Here is a 15869-nt window from a genome sequence, read left to right as displayed (position 1 = left end):
TCTTAACAACACGTCATCACAACATTCACGACCTAAAATTTTTTTGTTGCTGTTGGTAAACTGGTCCATCTGTTCAGCAACGCTCCATGCAACACATTCACAAAGGCTAATGTTATTTTATTAAGGCCAACATAGTGGATAACATCATCTTGTTTAGCTTAATGTAGCAGCTAATGTTGTCTTATTTAGGCTAATGTTGTCTTGTTTAGGCTAATGTTGTCTTATTTAGGCTAATGTTGTCTTGTTTAGGCTAATGTTGTTTTGTTGAGGCTAATGTAGCAGCTAATGCTATGTAGTTTAGGCTAACAAAGCAGCTAATGTTGTCTTGTTTAGGTTGATGTAGCGGCTAATGTTGTCTTGTTTATGTTAATGTCATGTTGTTTATGATAATGTAGCAGCTAATGCTATCTAGATTAGGCTACTGTTGTCTAGGCTAACATCGTGTTGTTTAGGATAATGCAAGAGCTAATGCTATATAGTTTAGGCTAACAAAGCAGCTAATGTAGTCTTGTTTAGGCTAATGTTACCTTGTTTAGGTTGATGTAGCGGCTAACGTTGTTTTGCTTAGACTAATATAACAGATACTGTTATTTAGTTTAAGCTAATGTAGTGGCTAATACTAGCGGCCAACGGTATTTTGCTTAGGCTAACAGTGGCTAATGAAAACTTTATCTTGTTCAGGTTAATTTTATTTTGTCTACACCACTGTTATCTTGTTTGGGCTAATGTAGCCGATAGTGTCATTTTGTTTAGGCTAATGCTGCGGGTAATATTATCCTGTTAACTCTAACATAATGGCTAACGTCGTCTTGTTTAGCTTAATGTAGTCTTGTTTAGGTTGATGTAGCGACTGACAGCATTTTGCACAGGCTAACAGTGGCTAATGATATTTTGCTTAGGCTAATATAGCAGATACTGTTATTTAGTTTAAACTAATGTCGTGGCTAATACTATTTTGTTTAGGTAATGGCTAAAGTGGAAGCTAATGTTGTGTTATTTAGGCTAACATAGCAGCTAACTTTATCTTGTTTGGGTTAATGCTGTTTTGTTTACACCACTGTTATCTTGTTTGGGCTAATGTAGCCGATGGTATTATTTTGTTTAGGCTAATGTTGCGGCTAATATTATCCTGTTTACTCTAAAATAATGGCTAACGTCATCTTGTTTAGGTTAATGTTATCTTGTACAGGCTAACGTACCGCATAGCATCTCTGTTAATGTGTAGTTTTCTTTGTAAATGAGAGTTTATGTTGGAGTATATAAATAGCTTTTAGCATCTAATCTACTCCTATAAGAATTGTGGAATTTCATTTTCTGTTGTCACATACTTTTCACCATATAGTGTGGAACTGATGTAATCCTCTCTGGTTAACTAATAAACTAAGAGGTTCTTCATTAAACAAAGTATTCTAAGTAGATTTAAAGCTGTAAAGATCATTGAGTACCTTTTATTAACAGACCAGACTTCCTAGTTTCATTATTCAACAGCCCATAGAGAAGCAGTGCGCCTAAAGCTGCAGTAAGCCTCAGCATAAAGGAGCTCTTATGTATCTTTCCACAGTGGCATTGTGTACCTGGCACTCCGATAAGCTTGTCCCGAGGACGTGCACATTTCCAGCATATTCCACATTCTTTTGTTTCTTTCTGCTGTTTGCTGTGTGCTCTCCTCTCTGTGTGAAAGTTGACTCACCAGCACGGCGCTGAATCTCTCCTCCAGCTCCTCCTCAGGTGGCATCGGGAGTTTGGCCCCGGCCGGCCCGCTGGATCCCGGGGCCGCCGCCTTCCCATCCTTTCCCTGAGAAGCCTCGATGCTCCCTGCTGCGTTTCCCATGATTGTAAATCCAAAAAAACGCTCATATACTCAAAAAAATCAAAAATCTAACAGCGCTGCTGGGAGGGTTAGAAAACCAGTGTTGGTTCAGAGTTGAGTCCTGTGTGGCCCGTGACCTTCCATTATCTCCACGACCCCACTATGTCGCCTCATGCTCAAGTCATTACTGGTCGATATTCTTGGACAGGCGGCGGGATGAAATCCACCCGAGCTGCTGAATGAGAGTCGGAGCTGGCTGCATTATGAAACCCTAGAAAGAGGGAAGGGGATATCCTGACAGTGACAGACAGACTGACAGCTGAAAGAGAAAAGAGAGGAGGAGGAGTTCAGCCTGTAGCTTCTGTCCGGGACAGGCAGCAAAAATTCAGCACAAGACAACAACGAGGTGTCACCGGTGTGAGGAGGAAACTCAGAGGAAACTCCCACAGCAGGTAGTTGATCTGTGGAAGTCCTCCATCTGCTGCTGGATGCTGGAAGTCTGAGGCCCTCAGAGCTTCATATCAGAGAGGAGAGATCCAGCAGACTGTTTCTATCCAACAGGACGAGACTGAAGGCAGCAGCAGCTTTAACAGCACCCAGGCTCTGGGTCCTAAAGCCTCCATGTTCAGGCTGCACCTGATGCTTAGAGCCAGTAGAGAGGAGATGATAACAAACTGTTTTAACCCTCTGAACGGGCATTTTTACACACTGTGGCTCATTTTTCACTATGATTTGAAGTCCTGCACCTCAATGGAAACAGCACAATCATGAAGAAGCAGAGAGAACTATGAAATGTTTTCTGTTATGCCATAAATCATAAAAAAGGACAGGTTGAATTTCTTTGATTATTTCTTTTACAGAAATCCCAATAATAACTGTAACTATCCTGCCTAACATCTTTTTTACAATTTCTGATAATAGGACCTTGGTGCCTACAGGCAGTGTGGATATAATGGGAATTTATTTTTTTGCAGTCGGTCAAGTGCAAACGCTTCAGATATCCCTATCCAAGAAGTTTTTATGGGTTTGATTACTTCATATTTTGTTCAAAAAGATGTTTCTTCCACTGTTTTTGTCAGCTTTAAGTTGACATAGACGTTACTCAGCTGCTGAAGGTACTCACAATTGACTAAGTTACAATTCTTTTCTGGATTAACATCGTAAAACAGTGAAAATTGGACTTTGCAGTTTCCTAGATGTCGCTAAATGTGACAAAAACTCAAAAATATCCACCTTACTGTGCTGATATGAAGAAAAGGAGGAAATTATCAAGAAAAAATCTGGATTTTTTACTTTAAAATGACTAATCAACTCACATTTGCAGCAATAGCAGGCTGCATGTGAGCTGACATGAACCGATGTCCACAGTATAAAGTCTAGGATCTCATCTCAGCTGTTGAATGACTTTTCTTTGTTTTTCTTGATATATTAAAGATAATTTGAGAAGTATATGCTTCTGCCTTTAATCAAACACACTGTATGCATTAATAGTGCTAATCTGTCATAGAAACTACACAAAATGTGCTGTTGTGTCCTCAGATTCACAGGTTTGGAGTAAAATCTGAGTAAAACTGGACTGATGCTAATTCACAATTTGAAGGAACAAAAAAAAATCACTTACCTTAAATTGTTGTTTAGACATTTTAACAGCAGCAAAACCAGATTTACTGCAGCACTATAAAAGAAGATATATATCATTAATGTTACTATAAAGTCAAAATGTGCTTTAAAAACGAATTTATACACTGACAAAGCTGTATTTTATATGAAATACAGTTTGTTTTTATTGGATGACAAGAAGTTATTTAGTTTATTTCGTGGCGTTTGACCCCATAAAACAACTAAAGTTTGCCTGGCAATGTTTAAAAATGAGTTTATTATGGGTACAATCATCTCAGTACATTAATCTCCACATAGAAACAGAGTGAACAGAGTAAATAAGAGCAGCAGTGGGTGATTTATCCCTCAACCAGATATTTCCATGATCAAAGCGTCATAAGACCCGAACACACCGCCGTAGTAAAGAGGATAAAGCTCTTAAGCAGAATCATAAGTTGCGCAGCAGCAACGGTGACATAATGTTTGAGCTGCGGCGTTACTGGAAGGTGGAAGCAGTAAATGTTAATAAATGATGAGCTGATACCTGAGCGTCTGGACACACCTGGTCGGCAGCAGCAGAACGTAATGAACATGACGGGTAATTTATCAGGTTTATGGTGACGTTATGAGGTCTGTAGTATACCAGAAACTAACAAGAAACTAATTTATATGTTACTAAAAGGTTTATGTGGTCAATTTTTGCAATAAAAGCAAAGAAACTCTACATTTATGTACAATATAAAGCTGTAGGGAGCAGGTTGGTGTGGATGGTGGTCAAACTAAACACAGGTCAGTGACATAAATATCTGTAATCTGTAAAATAGGCGACAACATCACATTATGGTTTCAAAAAACTCTATAATATGCACAAATTAAATCTCAAGTCTACAATATTTCCCTAATTTCCCTAACCAAAGCACTTTAGGTGCTTCAACATAACAGTATTTAATATTCAAACTAGTCATGTAAATATGTAAAGCATTTAAATATTATGATTTTAGTATTTATACTTATTTCATCATTATAATTAGTTTTATTCTATTTCACCACAGAGTTTTAATGACTCAAACATAATATTTCATATTTAAACTGCTATGTCTTAACTTCAATATTTAAATTAGTCACATAAATGTGTTTACTGAGTAACAATACGGTTTTAGTATTTACATTGATTTTATTTCTTTTAATCATAATAATGTCTTTCATGAAATATTTAATGTTAATAATATTTAAATTATTCAGATAAATGTGCATAATATATATATTGAAGGGTTTGGACTTCAATAATTTAATTCATCAGGTAGATTTGTACAGTATATAATTTCAGCATTATTTTATTTTTTTTTATCTTCACTACAATTTATTTTATTCTATTTTATCAAACTGCTGTAGTTACCTAAACAATATTTAATTTAATTTAAACTAATCAGGTAAATCCGGATCATATTTAATACTGCAGTGTCTGAACTTGTATATTTAATATATTTGTAAATCTGTATAATATATAACTTGACTTTAACAATTAGGTAAACTTGTATAAAAGATAATATTATAGTCATAGTATGTATGCAAATTTTATTTCGTAATATATTTTATTAAATGTTTAATTTATTAATATTTATATTAGTCTGATAATAATTTTTTTAAAAAGAAATTTGTATTTTATATATAATAATCTAGGGTCCTAACTTCAATATTCAAATTAGTCAGGCGAGTCTGTGCAATATATTTTATATTATCTTTTATATTATCTTGACAATAATATTTAAGTTAGGTAGATTTGCACAATAAATAACGTGGTTAGGATTTAACTTCATTTTTTAAATTCGTAGTATACAGTATTATGGTTTTACTATTTATACTTTATTTTTTAGCATCATTATAAATTATTTTATTACATATTTTGATCGTATTAATATTTAAAATAGTCATGTAAATTAGTAAAATAAATACCATTTTTAGGTTTTAACCACAGACAATGAATGCAGTATTTATTTTTTGAAAATTGCTTATTTGACGAAAGTGTGACAAGATGAATGGCTGTATGTCACTCTCTAAGATTTTAGATGCTAAAAAACTCATAACAAGAGGTTTTACATACAGAAAAGTGACAAATTAAATCAAAAATCTGAAGCCGTGACCCTCACAGTGAGGAGATCTGGTGGCTTTATTTATCTATGTGCAGAAAAAGGTCACCATAAATCAATACAGAATTGTTGTGAGTGATTACTGTGGGAAAAACACCGTGTAAATCTGGCAGCAAGGGTGTCAAAAAATATGTTTTAAAATGGTGGAAGACTGTAGCGTTCAAAAACTGAAAATAACGGCGAATATTTTCGAAATAATAGAATTTCAGCAGATTTAAATGCTGTCATTTTATTGATGTGGACATTATTTACCGTTGTGGCCTGTATTTATCCATTTATTGATTTATTTCGCCTGTTTCTCTGCAGTCCTACAAAGCATATTAACCGTGTATAAAATGTGTTGTATGTTAAAATTAGATAATCCACCAAGTGTAGGTGTTGCTACAACTCAGAAGCATGTATTTAAAGTTAGAGGTTTACTAGCTGCTTGAAGATTAATGTAATTGGGTGGAAGTCAGTTTATTGTTTGAGCTGCTCTTTGTGACGATAAATTTCAAGCTGTCAAGAACAGAAATGTAAACTCTGGTAACTGCTTACTTGTTCATCTACAATCTTTGGTTATGATGCTTTGGTAAAGAACAGATTTTCGATCAATTTGGCCTTAAGATGCTGTTTGAAAACGCAGGATTAAATGTGACAACAAAAGAACCAAAATAATCTGAAACTATTTATTATTTTTATACACGAGTTAAAACCACCACAGTATGAATGAACACAAAACCTGCCTCAAGGTTTAAAATGCATGTTATATTTTTAAAAATTGCCAAAATGACAACATTTATCAGAGCCAGAAACTTTAAAAACAGAAAAATTCATCAGTTTTTCAACATTCTGATGGTTCTTGAATGGATCCAACCTGATGTATGATAAATGCTGAAAAATTAACTAAATCTAAGCTTAAATATTTGATATTTCATCAAAATGACTACTGTTGTAAGTGTAACATTCTGAAATTAGACAGAAATAAACTGTTTTAAATAGCCAAATTTATTTTTATTTAACTGTTATTTTACAGATTTTCCCTCTTTTGGTTAATTACAGATAAAATCTAATACAATCACAGAAAACAAGTATTTATTGTAATTTATTATTTGTTACCCATTAAAAAAATGTGTCAAAACCATCCACATCAAAAATCAGTATTTTTTACAAATTTTGTTTTGATCTTGTGCAGTGTGTGCCCTTAAATTTACCACCATTTACCATTAAATTTATTAATGTAAATTGTAAAGTAAATTTTACAGATAGTTGCTGCCATTTAAAAGTAAAAAAAAAAAATAAATTCATTAAAAATGAGCTGCTATTGTACTTTTCCTGTTCTAATAAATTAAGTTACAGACAATATCTAGTGATTTTAAGAGATTAGTTTACATGTAGACTGTTAAAACAACACAACTTTAAGTAATGCTCTCATCAAAAATCTGTATTTTTACAAATTATAATTTGTTCTTTTGTAGTGTGTGACCCTAAAATGCACATTACCTTTACTGTATTTAAATCAGAAAAATAAAATATTGTTTTCCAGATATTTGCTGGCATTTAAAAGTTTAAAAAAAAAATAAAAAATTCCTAAAAAATAGTTATTTTACTTATTTTTCTTGTTTTAATAAATTATGTTGCAGATAATATCTAGTGATTTTACTACACATTATTAATTTACATGTAGACTGTTTAAAGCACACATCTTTAAGTAATGTTCTCATGAAAAAACTGTATTTTTACAAGTAATATATATTTTAAGATTACAGTTTTACTGCACATCTGAGACTGACCTGCAGGCAGTGTGACCAGAGGAAAATAAAACAATACTTAAATGCAGCATGGCTCAAACATTGGAAAATGTGAACATAAGTCAAAATGTGACAGGAACACAAATCCTCAGAAACTGCTTGGGGGGTTAGAGGGTTATATTTATTTCAACATGATCTTAGTAATCTTCTAATTCTGCAGATTGAGCCCCATCTGTCCACTAAATCTCACAGAAACCGGCTGAAGTGGTTTAAAGATATTCCAGTGAAGGAATGTAAACATTAGCACTCAGCAGGGGTAATTACAATTCAGGTTCTGCCCTAACAGGGAGTGTTTTCTGCTCACATCGATCCAGCTTCCTCTCTGGAGGGAATCAGCGTCTATCAGGGTGTTGGCTGGTTACCTTCCACCTTCAGGAGTCTGTTCACACTGACAGTGAGCCTGAGGGTTTGTTATGTTTATGCTATCAAACCACACATCGGCTCGGAGTCTCGATGAAGCTCTGGTGATAAGACGGAGGGAGGAATGTAAAGAGGAATGCAGTTAATCACAGAGCAGGTCGTCTGGCTGCATACTGAGCATAGCGCCGTCAGCACTCAGATGTGCTGCTTCCTTGTTTTCTGTTTTTTTTTGTCATGTAGACACGGGTTCAGTCTATCACTGCTCATGTTGTTGAGACAAATAACAAGTTAGGATGAAGTTACGGTCAAGGAATGCTCTCCGTCAAATAATAGGACTTTGTGTAAACACAGCCTGCAGTTCAGCCGAGTATTCAATGAATTTCTGTCACGCTGTTGCAGTTAAAGCAGTCATGGCTTCTCTTATAAGATCTGGTGTCAGTCTGAAGCATTTTTTTAAATAAAGACGACAGAAGTGATAATAAGCTTGGATTTAGCTAATTTATTGGTTAATTTTGGCTTTAATTTTGTGAATAACTTACTCTTCTCATCACCTCCAAAAAGATGCTTCACCATGTTGAATGCATCTTCAACAACTTCTGTCTCATTTTTGCTGTTTTTCTGAGTCGTTTGTGTCATTTTCTGGCACTTTGGGACCGTTTTCTCTCTTTGTTTTTTCATTAATGTGTCTTGTTTCCCTCATTTTGTGTCTCATATTTCTTATCTTGGGTCATTTCTGTCTCATTTGTCTAGTTTGTGTCGTTTTGACTCCTCATACTGTAGGTATTTAAATATCTCCATGTTTCCAGACTCTCCAGACATTTTTTTTCTACTTTGCTCATCAGCTGTAGAAAGATGTTTCACCATGCTGAATGTATCTCCAACAACTTGCTCCTCTGTTCACTGTTTCTGAGCCATGCTGCATTTATTTTACTGATCCAGTAGGTTTGATTTTTATTTATCTGTGTAAACACTGCCTGCTGTTCATCCTGAAAAGTTGCAGAATTTTTCTCATGTGACTTCCAGTCATAGCAGAGTCAAACTTGTCTTCTTAGTTTCGCTGTGGAGTGCAAAATTTTTTTTTTTTTTGCAGAATCTGGTTAGAGCAAATTGTATATTTTTGGTCATTTTTAAATGAGACTTGTAGGATAAAGTGGCTTAGTGGAAATATCACCACGTTAAGATTAGATTCCTTTAATTTTCCTGAATGAAATCACACAACAATACGAATAGATCAAGCCATATCCTAGATTTGAAAATTCGACATTTGTGTCCGTTTTTACCATTTCTGGCTTTACTAAATGGTGAAATTTTCCCTTTATTTTCAAGAAACCATGACCGTCAAAACCACCAGTGAGTTTAATTAAAGACACCTGAAACCTCCATTGATGAACAAAAAACAACTACATTGACTCACAATAAAACCACATGTATAACTGCTAAAAAAAAAGCCCTTTAGCTGCTCTACATGACCAAATGTATGTTTACGCCTCAACAACAGTCTCCATTCTGCTGGTTTTCATCTGTTTGAACCTGTTGCATTAGTGAGGTTGGACACAAAGTCATCCTTTCCAGGAACAAATGGTGGAAGTAAAGTTATTGTTAGCAATGCAAAAAAGTAGGAGGTCATGATGGATCGGTCAACAGAGCAAGTGATACGGTCTACAATAAAAACCAAACCAAAACTTAGTCATTCAACAATGAAGCTTGTAACAAAAATAACTAGACACTCTTTTTGTTGGTGTTTATTAACGTATCTGAGGACAAACTGTTACTAAGAAGATATTATTCATTTCTTGTTATTTAGGAGGAAATGTCCAACGCTGGTTTCCTGATAAGGTCAGGTTTACAGTCAGTGTTTTAGTTCAATCCAAAGGTGTTAATTGGAGAGGTTGAGGTCATGTGAATAAAAAAAAACAAAAACAAAACTATAATATGTCTATATGGAGCTGGCTTTGTGCACAGAGGATTTACTGTGTTGAAACGGAAGCATTAAGATGCTTACGAGGAACTACGGGGCAAAGACCAATCGATGTAAGGATGCCACAAAAACTGAGACTTCTGTACCAAGATACTTCCATAATTCATGATGGTAGTTGTTTTTCTTAGCACTGACAGTTGTCCACTGTCGACCAAAAGTCAGAATGTAAACGGTGTCACATAATGTTTAAAGCAGCTAGAGAAGGTTTCAGCTGTTACTTTATCTTAACATGTCATCACAACATTCACGACCTAAAATTTTTTTGTTGCTGTTGGTAAACTGGTCCATCTGTTCAGCAACGCTCCATGCAACACATTCACAAAGGCTAATGTTATTTTATTAAGGCCAACATAGTGGATAACATCATCTTGTTTAGCTTAATGTAGCAGCTAATGTTGTCTTGTTTAGGCTAATGTTGTCTTATTTAGGCTAATGTTGTCTTGTTTAGGCTAATGTTGTTTTGTTGAGGCTAATGTAGCAGCTAATGCTATGTAGTTTAGGCTAACAAAGGAGCTAATGTTGTCTTGTTTAGGTTGATGTAGCGGCTAATGTTGTCTTGTTTATGTTAATGTCATGTTGTTTATGATAATGTAGCAGCTAATGCTATCTAGATTAGGCTACTGTTGTCTAGGCTAACATCGTGTTGTTTAGGATAATGCAAGAGCTAATGCTATATAGTTTAGGCTAACAAAGCAGCTAATGTAGTCTTGTTTAGGCTAATGTTACCTTGTTTAGGTTGATGTAGCGGCTAACGTTGTTTTGCTTAGACTAATATAAACAGATACTGTTATTTAGTTTAAGCTAATGTAGTGGCTATAAAGACTAGCGGCCAACGGTATTTTGCTTAGGCTAACAGTGGCTAATGAATAACTTTTTCTTGTCTCGGTTTAATTTTATTTGTCTACACCACTGTTATCCTTGTTTGGGCTAATGTAGCCGATAGTGTCAATTTTGTTCTAGGCTAATGTTGCGGGTAAATATTATCCTGTTAACCTCTAACATAATGGCTAACGACGTCTCCTGTTGTTTCGCTTTAATGCAGTTCTTGTTTAGGTTGATGTAACGACTCGACAGCATTTTGCTCAGGCTAACAGTGGCTAATGATATTTTGCTTAGGCTAATATAGCAGATACTGTTATTTAGTTTAAAACTTAATGTTGTGGCTAACTACTATTTTGTTTAGGTAATGGCTAAAGTGGAAGCTAATGTTGTGTTAATTAGGCTAACATAGCAGCTAACTTTATCTTGTTTGGGTTAATGCTGTTTTGTTTACACCACTGTTTACTCTTGTTTTGGGCTAATGTAGCCGATGGTATTATTTTGTTTAGGCTAATGTTGCGGCTAATATTACTCCTGTCTTACTCTAAAATAATGGCTAACGACATCTTGTTTAGGTTAATGTTATCTTGTACAGGCTAACGTACCGCATAGCATCTCTGTTAATGTGTAGTTTTCCTTTGTAAATGAGAGTTTATGTTGGAGTATATAATAGCTTTTAGCATCTAATCTACTCCTATAAGAATTCGTGGAATTTCATTTTCTGCTGTCACATACTTTTCACCATATAGTGTGGAACTGATTTAATCCCTCTCTGGTTAACTAATAAACTAAGAGGTTCTTCATTAAACAAAGTATTCTAAGTAGATTTAAAGCTGTAAAGATAATTGAGTACCTCTTTATTAACAGACCCAGACTTCCTAGTTTCATTATTCAACAGCCCATAGAGAAGCAGTGCGCCTAAAGCTGCAGTAAGCCTCAGCATAAAGGAGCTCTTATGTATCTTTCCACAGTGGCATTGTGTACCTGGCACTCCGATAAGCTTGTCCCGAGGACGTGCACATTTCCAGCATATTCCACATTCTTTTGTTTCTTTCTGCTGTTTGCTGTGCGCTCTCCTCTCTGTGTGAAAGTTGACTCACCAGCACGGCGCTGAATCTCTCCTCCAGCTCCTCCTCAGGTGGCATCGGGAGTTTGGCCCCGACCGGCCCGCTGGATCCCGGGGCCGCCGCCTTCCCATCCTTCCCCTGAGAAGCCTCGATGCTCCCTGCTGCGTTTCCCATGATTGTAAATCCAAAAAAACGCTCATATACTCAAAAAAATCAAAAATCTAACAGCGCTGCTGGGAGGGTTCGAAAACAAGTGTTGGTTCAGAGTTGAGTCCTGTGTGGCCCGTGACCTTCCATTTTCTCCACGACCCCACTGTGTCGCCTCATGCTCAAGTCATTACTGGTCGATATTCTCGGACAGGCGGCGGGATGAAATCCACCCGAGCTGCTGAATGAGAGTCGGAGCTGGCTGCATTATGAAACCCTAGAAAGAGGGAAGGGGATATCCTGACAGTGACAGACAGACTGACAGCTGAAAGAGAAAAGAGAGGAGGAGGAGTTCAGCCTGTAGCTTCTGTCCGGGACAGGCAGCAAAAATTCAACACAAGACAACAACGAGGTGTCACCGGTGTGAGGAGGAAACTCAGAGGAAACTCCCACAGCAGGTAGTTGATCTGTGGAAGTCCTCCATCTGCTGCTGGATGCTGGAAGTCTGAGGCCCTCAGAGCTTCATATCAGAGAGGAGAGATCCAGCAGCGACTGTTTCTATCCAACAGGACGAGACTGAAGGCAGCAGCAGCTTTAACAGCACCCAGGCTCTGGGTCCTAAAGCCTCCATGTTCAGGCTGCACCTGATGCTTAGAGCCAGTAGAGAGGAGATGATAAACTGTTTTAACCCTCTGAACGGGCATTTTTACCCACTGTGGCTCATTTTTCACTATGATTTGAAGTCCTGCACCTCAATGGAAACAGCACAATCATGAAGAAGCAGAGAGAACTATGAAATGTTTTCCGTTATGCCATAAATCATAAAAAAGAACAGGTTGAATTTCTTTGATTATTTCTTTTACAGAAATCCCAATAATAACTGTAACTATCCTGCCTAACATCTTTTTTACAATTTCTGATAATAGGACCTTGGTGCCTACAGGCAGTGTGGATATAATGGGAATTTATTTTTTTGCAGTCGGTCAAGTGCAAACGCTTCAGATATCCCTATCCAAGAAGTTTTTATGGGTTTGATTACTTCATATTTTGTTCAAAAAGATGTTTCTTCCACTGTTTTTGTCAGCTTTAAGTTGACATAGACGTTACTCAGCTGCTGAAGGTACTCACAATTGACTAAGTTACAATTCTTTTCTGGATTAACATCGTAAAACGGTGAAAATTGGACTTTGCAGTTTCCTAGATGTCGCTAAATGTGACAAAAACTCAAAAATATTCACCTTACTGTGCTGATATGAAGAAACGGAGGAAATTATCAAGAAAAAATCTGGATTTTTTACTTTAAAATGACTAATCAACTCACATTTGCAGCAATAGCAGGCTGCATGTGAGCTGACATGAACCGATGTCCACAGTATAAAGTCTAGGATCTCATCTCAGCTGTTGAATGACTTGTCTTTGTTTTTCTTGATATATTAAAGATAATTTGAGAAGTATATGCTTCTGCCTTTAATCAAACACACTGTATGCATTAATAGTGCTAATCTGTCATAGAAACTACACAAAATGTGCTTTTGTGTCCTCAGATTCACAGGTTTGGAGTAAAATCTGAGTAAAACTGGACTGATGCTAATTCACAATTTGAAGGAACAAAAAAAAAATAACTTACCTTAAATTGTTGTTTAGACATTTTAACAGCAGCAAAACCTGATTTACTGCAGCACTATAAAAGAAGATATATATCATTAATGTTACTATAAAGTCAAAATGTGCTTTAAAAACAAATTTATACACTGACAAAGCTGTATTTTATATGAAATACAGTTTGTTTTTATTGGATGACAAGAAGTTATTTAGTTTATTTCGTGGCGTTTGACCCCATAAAACAACTAAAGTTTGCCTGGCAATGTTTAAAAATGAGTTTATTATGGGTACAATCATCTCAGTACATTAATCTCCACATAGAAACAGAGTGAACAGAGTAAATAAGAGCAGCAGTGGGTGATTTATCCCTCAACCAGATATTTCCATGATCAAAGCGTCATAACACCCGAACACACCGCCGTAGTAAAGAGGATAAAGCTCTTAAGCAGAATCATAAGTTGCGCAGCAGCAACGGTGACATAATGTTTGAGCTGCGGCGTTACTGGAAGGTGGAAGCAGTAAATGTTAATAAATGATGAGCTGATACCTGAGCGTCTGGACACACCTGGTCGGCAGCAGCAGAACGTAACGAACATGACGGGTAATTTATCAGGTTTATGGTGACGTTATGAGGTCTGTAGTATACCAGAAACTAACAAGAAACTAATTTAAATGTTACTAAAAAGCTTATTAATCACAAATGTAGTCAGTTTTTGGAATAAAAGCAAAGAAACTCTACATTTATGTACAATATAAAGCTGTAGGGAGCAGGCTGGTGTGGATGGTGGTCAAACTAAACACAGGTCAGTGACATAAATATGTGTAATCTGTAAAATAGGCGACAACATCACATTATGGTTTCAAAAAACTCTATAATATGCACAAATTAAATCTCAAGTCTACAATATTTCCCTAATTTCCCTAACCAAAGCACTTTAGGTGCTTCAACATAACAGTATTTAATATTCAAACTAGTCATGTAAATATGTAAAGCATTTAAATATTATGATTTTAGTATTTATACTTATTTCATCATTATAATTAGTTTTATTCTATTTCACCACAGAGTTTTAATGACTCAAACATAATATTTCATATTTAAACTGCTATGTCTTAACTTCAATATTTAAATTAGTCACATAAATGTGTTCACTCAGTAACAATACGGTTTTAGTATTTACATTGATTTTATTTCTTTTAATCATAATAATGTCTTTCGTGAAATATTTAATGTTAATAATATTTAAATTATTCAGATAAATGTCCATAATATATTATATTGAAGGGTCTGGACTTCAATAATTTAATTCATCAGGTAGATTTGTACAGTATATAATTTCATCATTATTTTTTTTTTTTTTTAATCTTCACTACAATTTATTTTATTCTATTTCATCAAACTGCTGTAGTTACCTAAACAATATTTAATTTAATTTAAACTAGTCAGGTAAATCTGGATCATATTTAATACTGTAGTGTCTGAACTTGTATATTTAATATATTTGTAAATCTGTATAATATATAACTTGACTTTAACAATTAGGTAAACTTGTATAAAAGATAATATTATAGTCATAGTATGTATGCAAATTTTATTTCGTAATATATTTTATTAAATGTTTAATTTATTAATATTTATATTAGTCTGATAATATTTTTTTAAAAGAAATTTGTATTATATATAATAATCTAGGATCCTAACCTCAATATTCAAATGAGTCAGGCGAGTCTGTGCAATATATTTTATGATATTATCTTTTATATTATCTTGATAATAATATTTAAGTTAGGTAGATTTGCACAATAAATAATGTGGTTAGGATTTAACTTCATTTTTTAAATTCGTAGTATATAGTATTATGGTTTTACTATTTATACTTTATTTTTTATCATCATTATAAATTATTTTATTACATATTTTGATCATATTAATATTTAAATTAGTCATGTAAATTAGTAAAATAAATACCATTTTTAGGTTTTAACTTTAATATTGAAATTAGGTAAATTTGTGTAGTAAATATTATGGTTTTACTATTTAGACATATTTTATTTTATAATCACTTTTATTTATTTTATTACATATTTTAAATGTACATTTTTTTTACTTAGTTGGGAAATTAGTAAAATAAATGCATTACTATTTAGACATACTTTATTTTTTATGATCATTAGAATTTACTTTATTCCATATTTTAAACATATTAATATTCAAATCAGGTCAGTCAAGTAAATTAGAAAATAAATATAATTTTTAGGTTTTAACTATAATATTGAAATTAGTCAGGAAAATGTGTGTTGCACATAATCTTACGGTTTTAGTGTATATTTTATTTTTATGACCATTCTATTTTATTACATATTTTAAATATATGCATTTTTTTAATTAGTTGGGTACATTAGTAAAATAAGTACCATTTTTAGGTTTTAGCTTTAATATTGAAATTAGTCAGGAAAATTTGTGTAGTAGACAATATTACGGTTTCATTATTTATACGTATTTTATTTTTATGATCATTAATAATTTATTTCATTACATATTTTAAATGT

General features: G+C 34.3%; 1 protein-coding gene across 5 annotated transcripts in view; it reads right to left on the bottom strand.

The window, feature by feature from the left end:
• fmnl1b (formin-like 1b) overlaps positions 1 to 12275 on the bottom strand; it is a 64807-nt gene extending 52532 nt beyond the window's left edge. The window contains exons 1-2 of one of the 5 annotated variants that reach the window (XM_055004853.1): positions 12137 to 12275; positions 11604 to 12042 (exon numbers count right to left, since the gene is read on the bottom strand). In XM_055004853.1, coding sequence (XP_054860828.1) covers positions 11604 to 11744 — 141 coding nt within the window. In that variant the 5' untranslated portion in view covers positions 11745 to 12042; positions 12137 to 12275. Of the gene's footprint in view, positions 1 to 1690; positions 2370 to 11603 lie in introns of those variants that run through there. The other 4 variants (XM_055004851.1, XM_055004852.1, XM_055004854.1 and 1 more) reach the window with 4 other exon arrangements.
• Positions 12276 to 15869: the final 3594 nt, after the last annotated feature.

The sequence above is a fragment of the Amphiprion ocellaris genome, chromosome 18 (genome assembly GCF_022539595.1).
Source record: "Amphiprion ocellaris isolate individual 3 ecotype Okinawa chromosome 18, ASM2253959v1, whole genome shotgun sequence".
Lineage (NCBI taxonomy): Eukaryota > Metazoa > Chordata > Actinopteri > Pomacentridae > Amphiprion > Amphiprion ocellaris.
The sequence above is the reverse complement of the archived record's forward strand: the minus strand, read 5'-3'. Positions and strand labels throughout refer to the sequence as shown.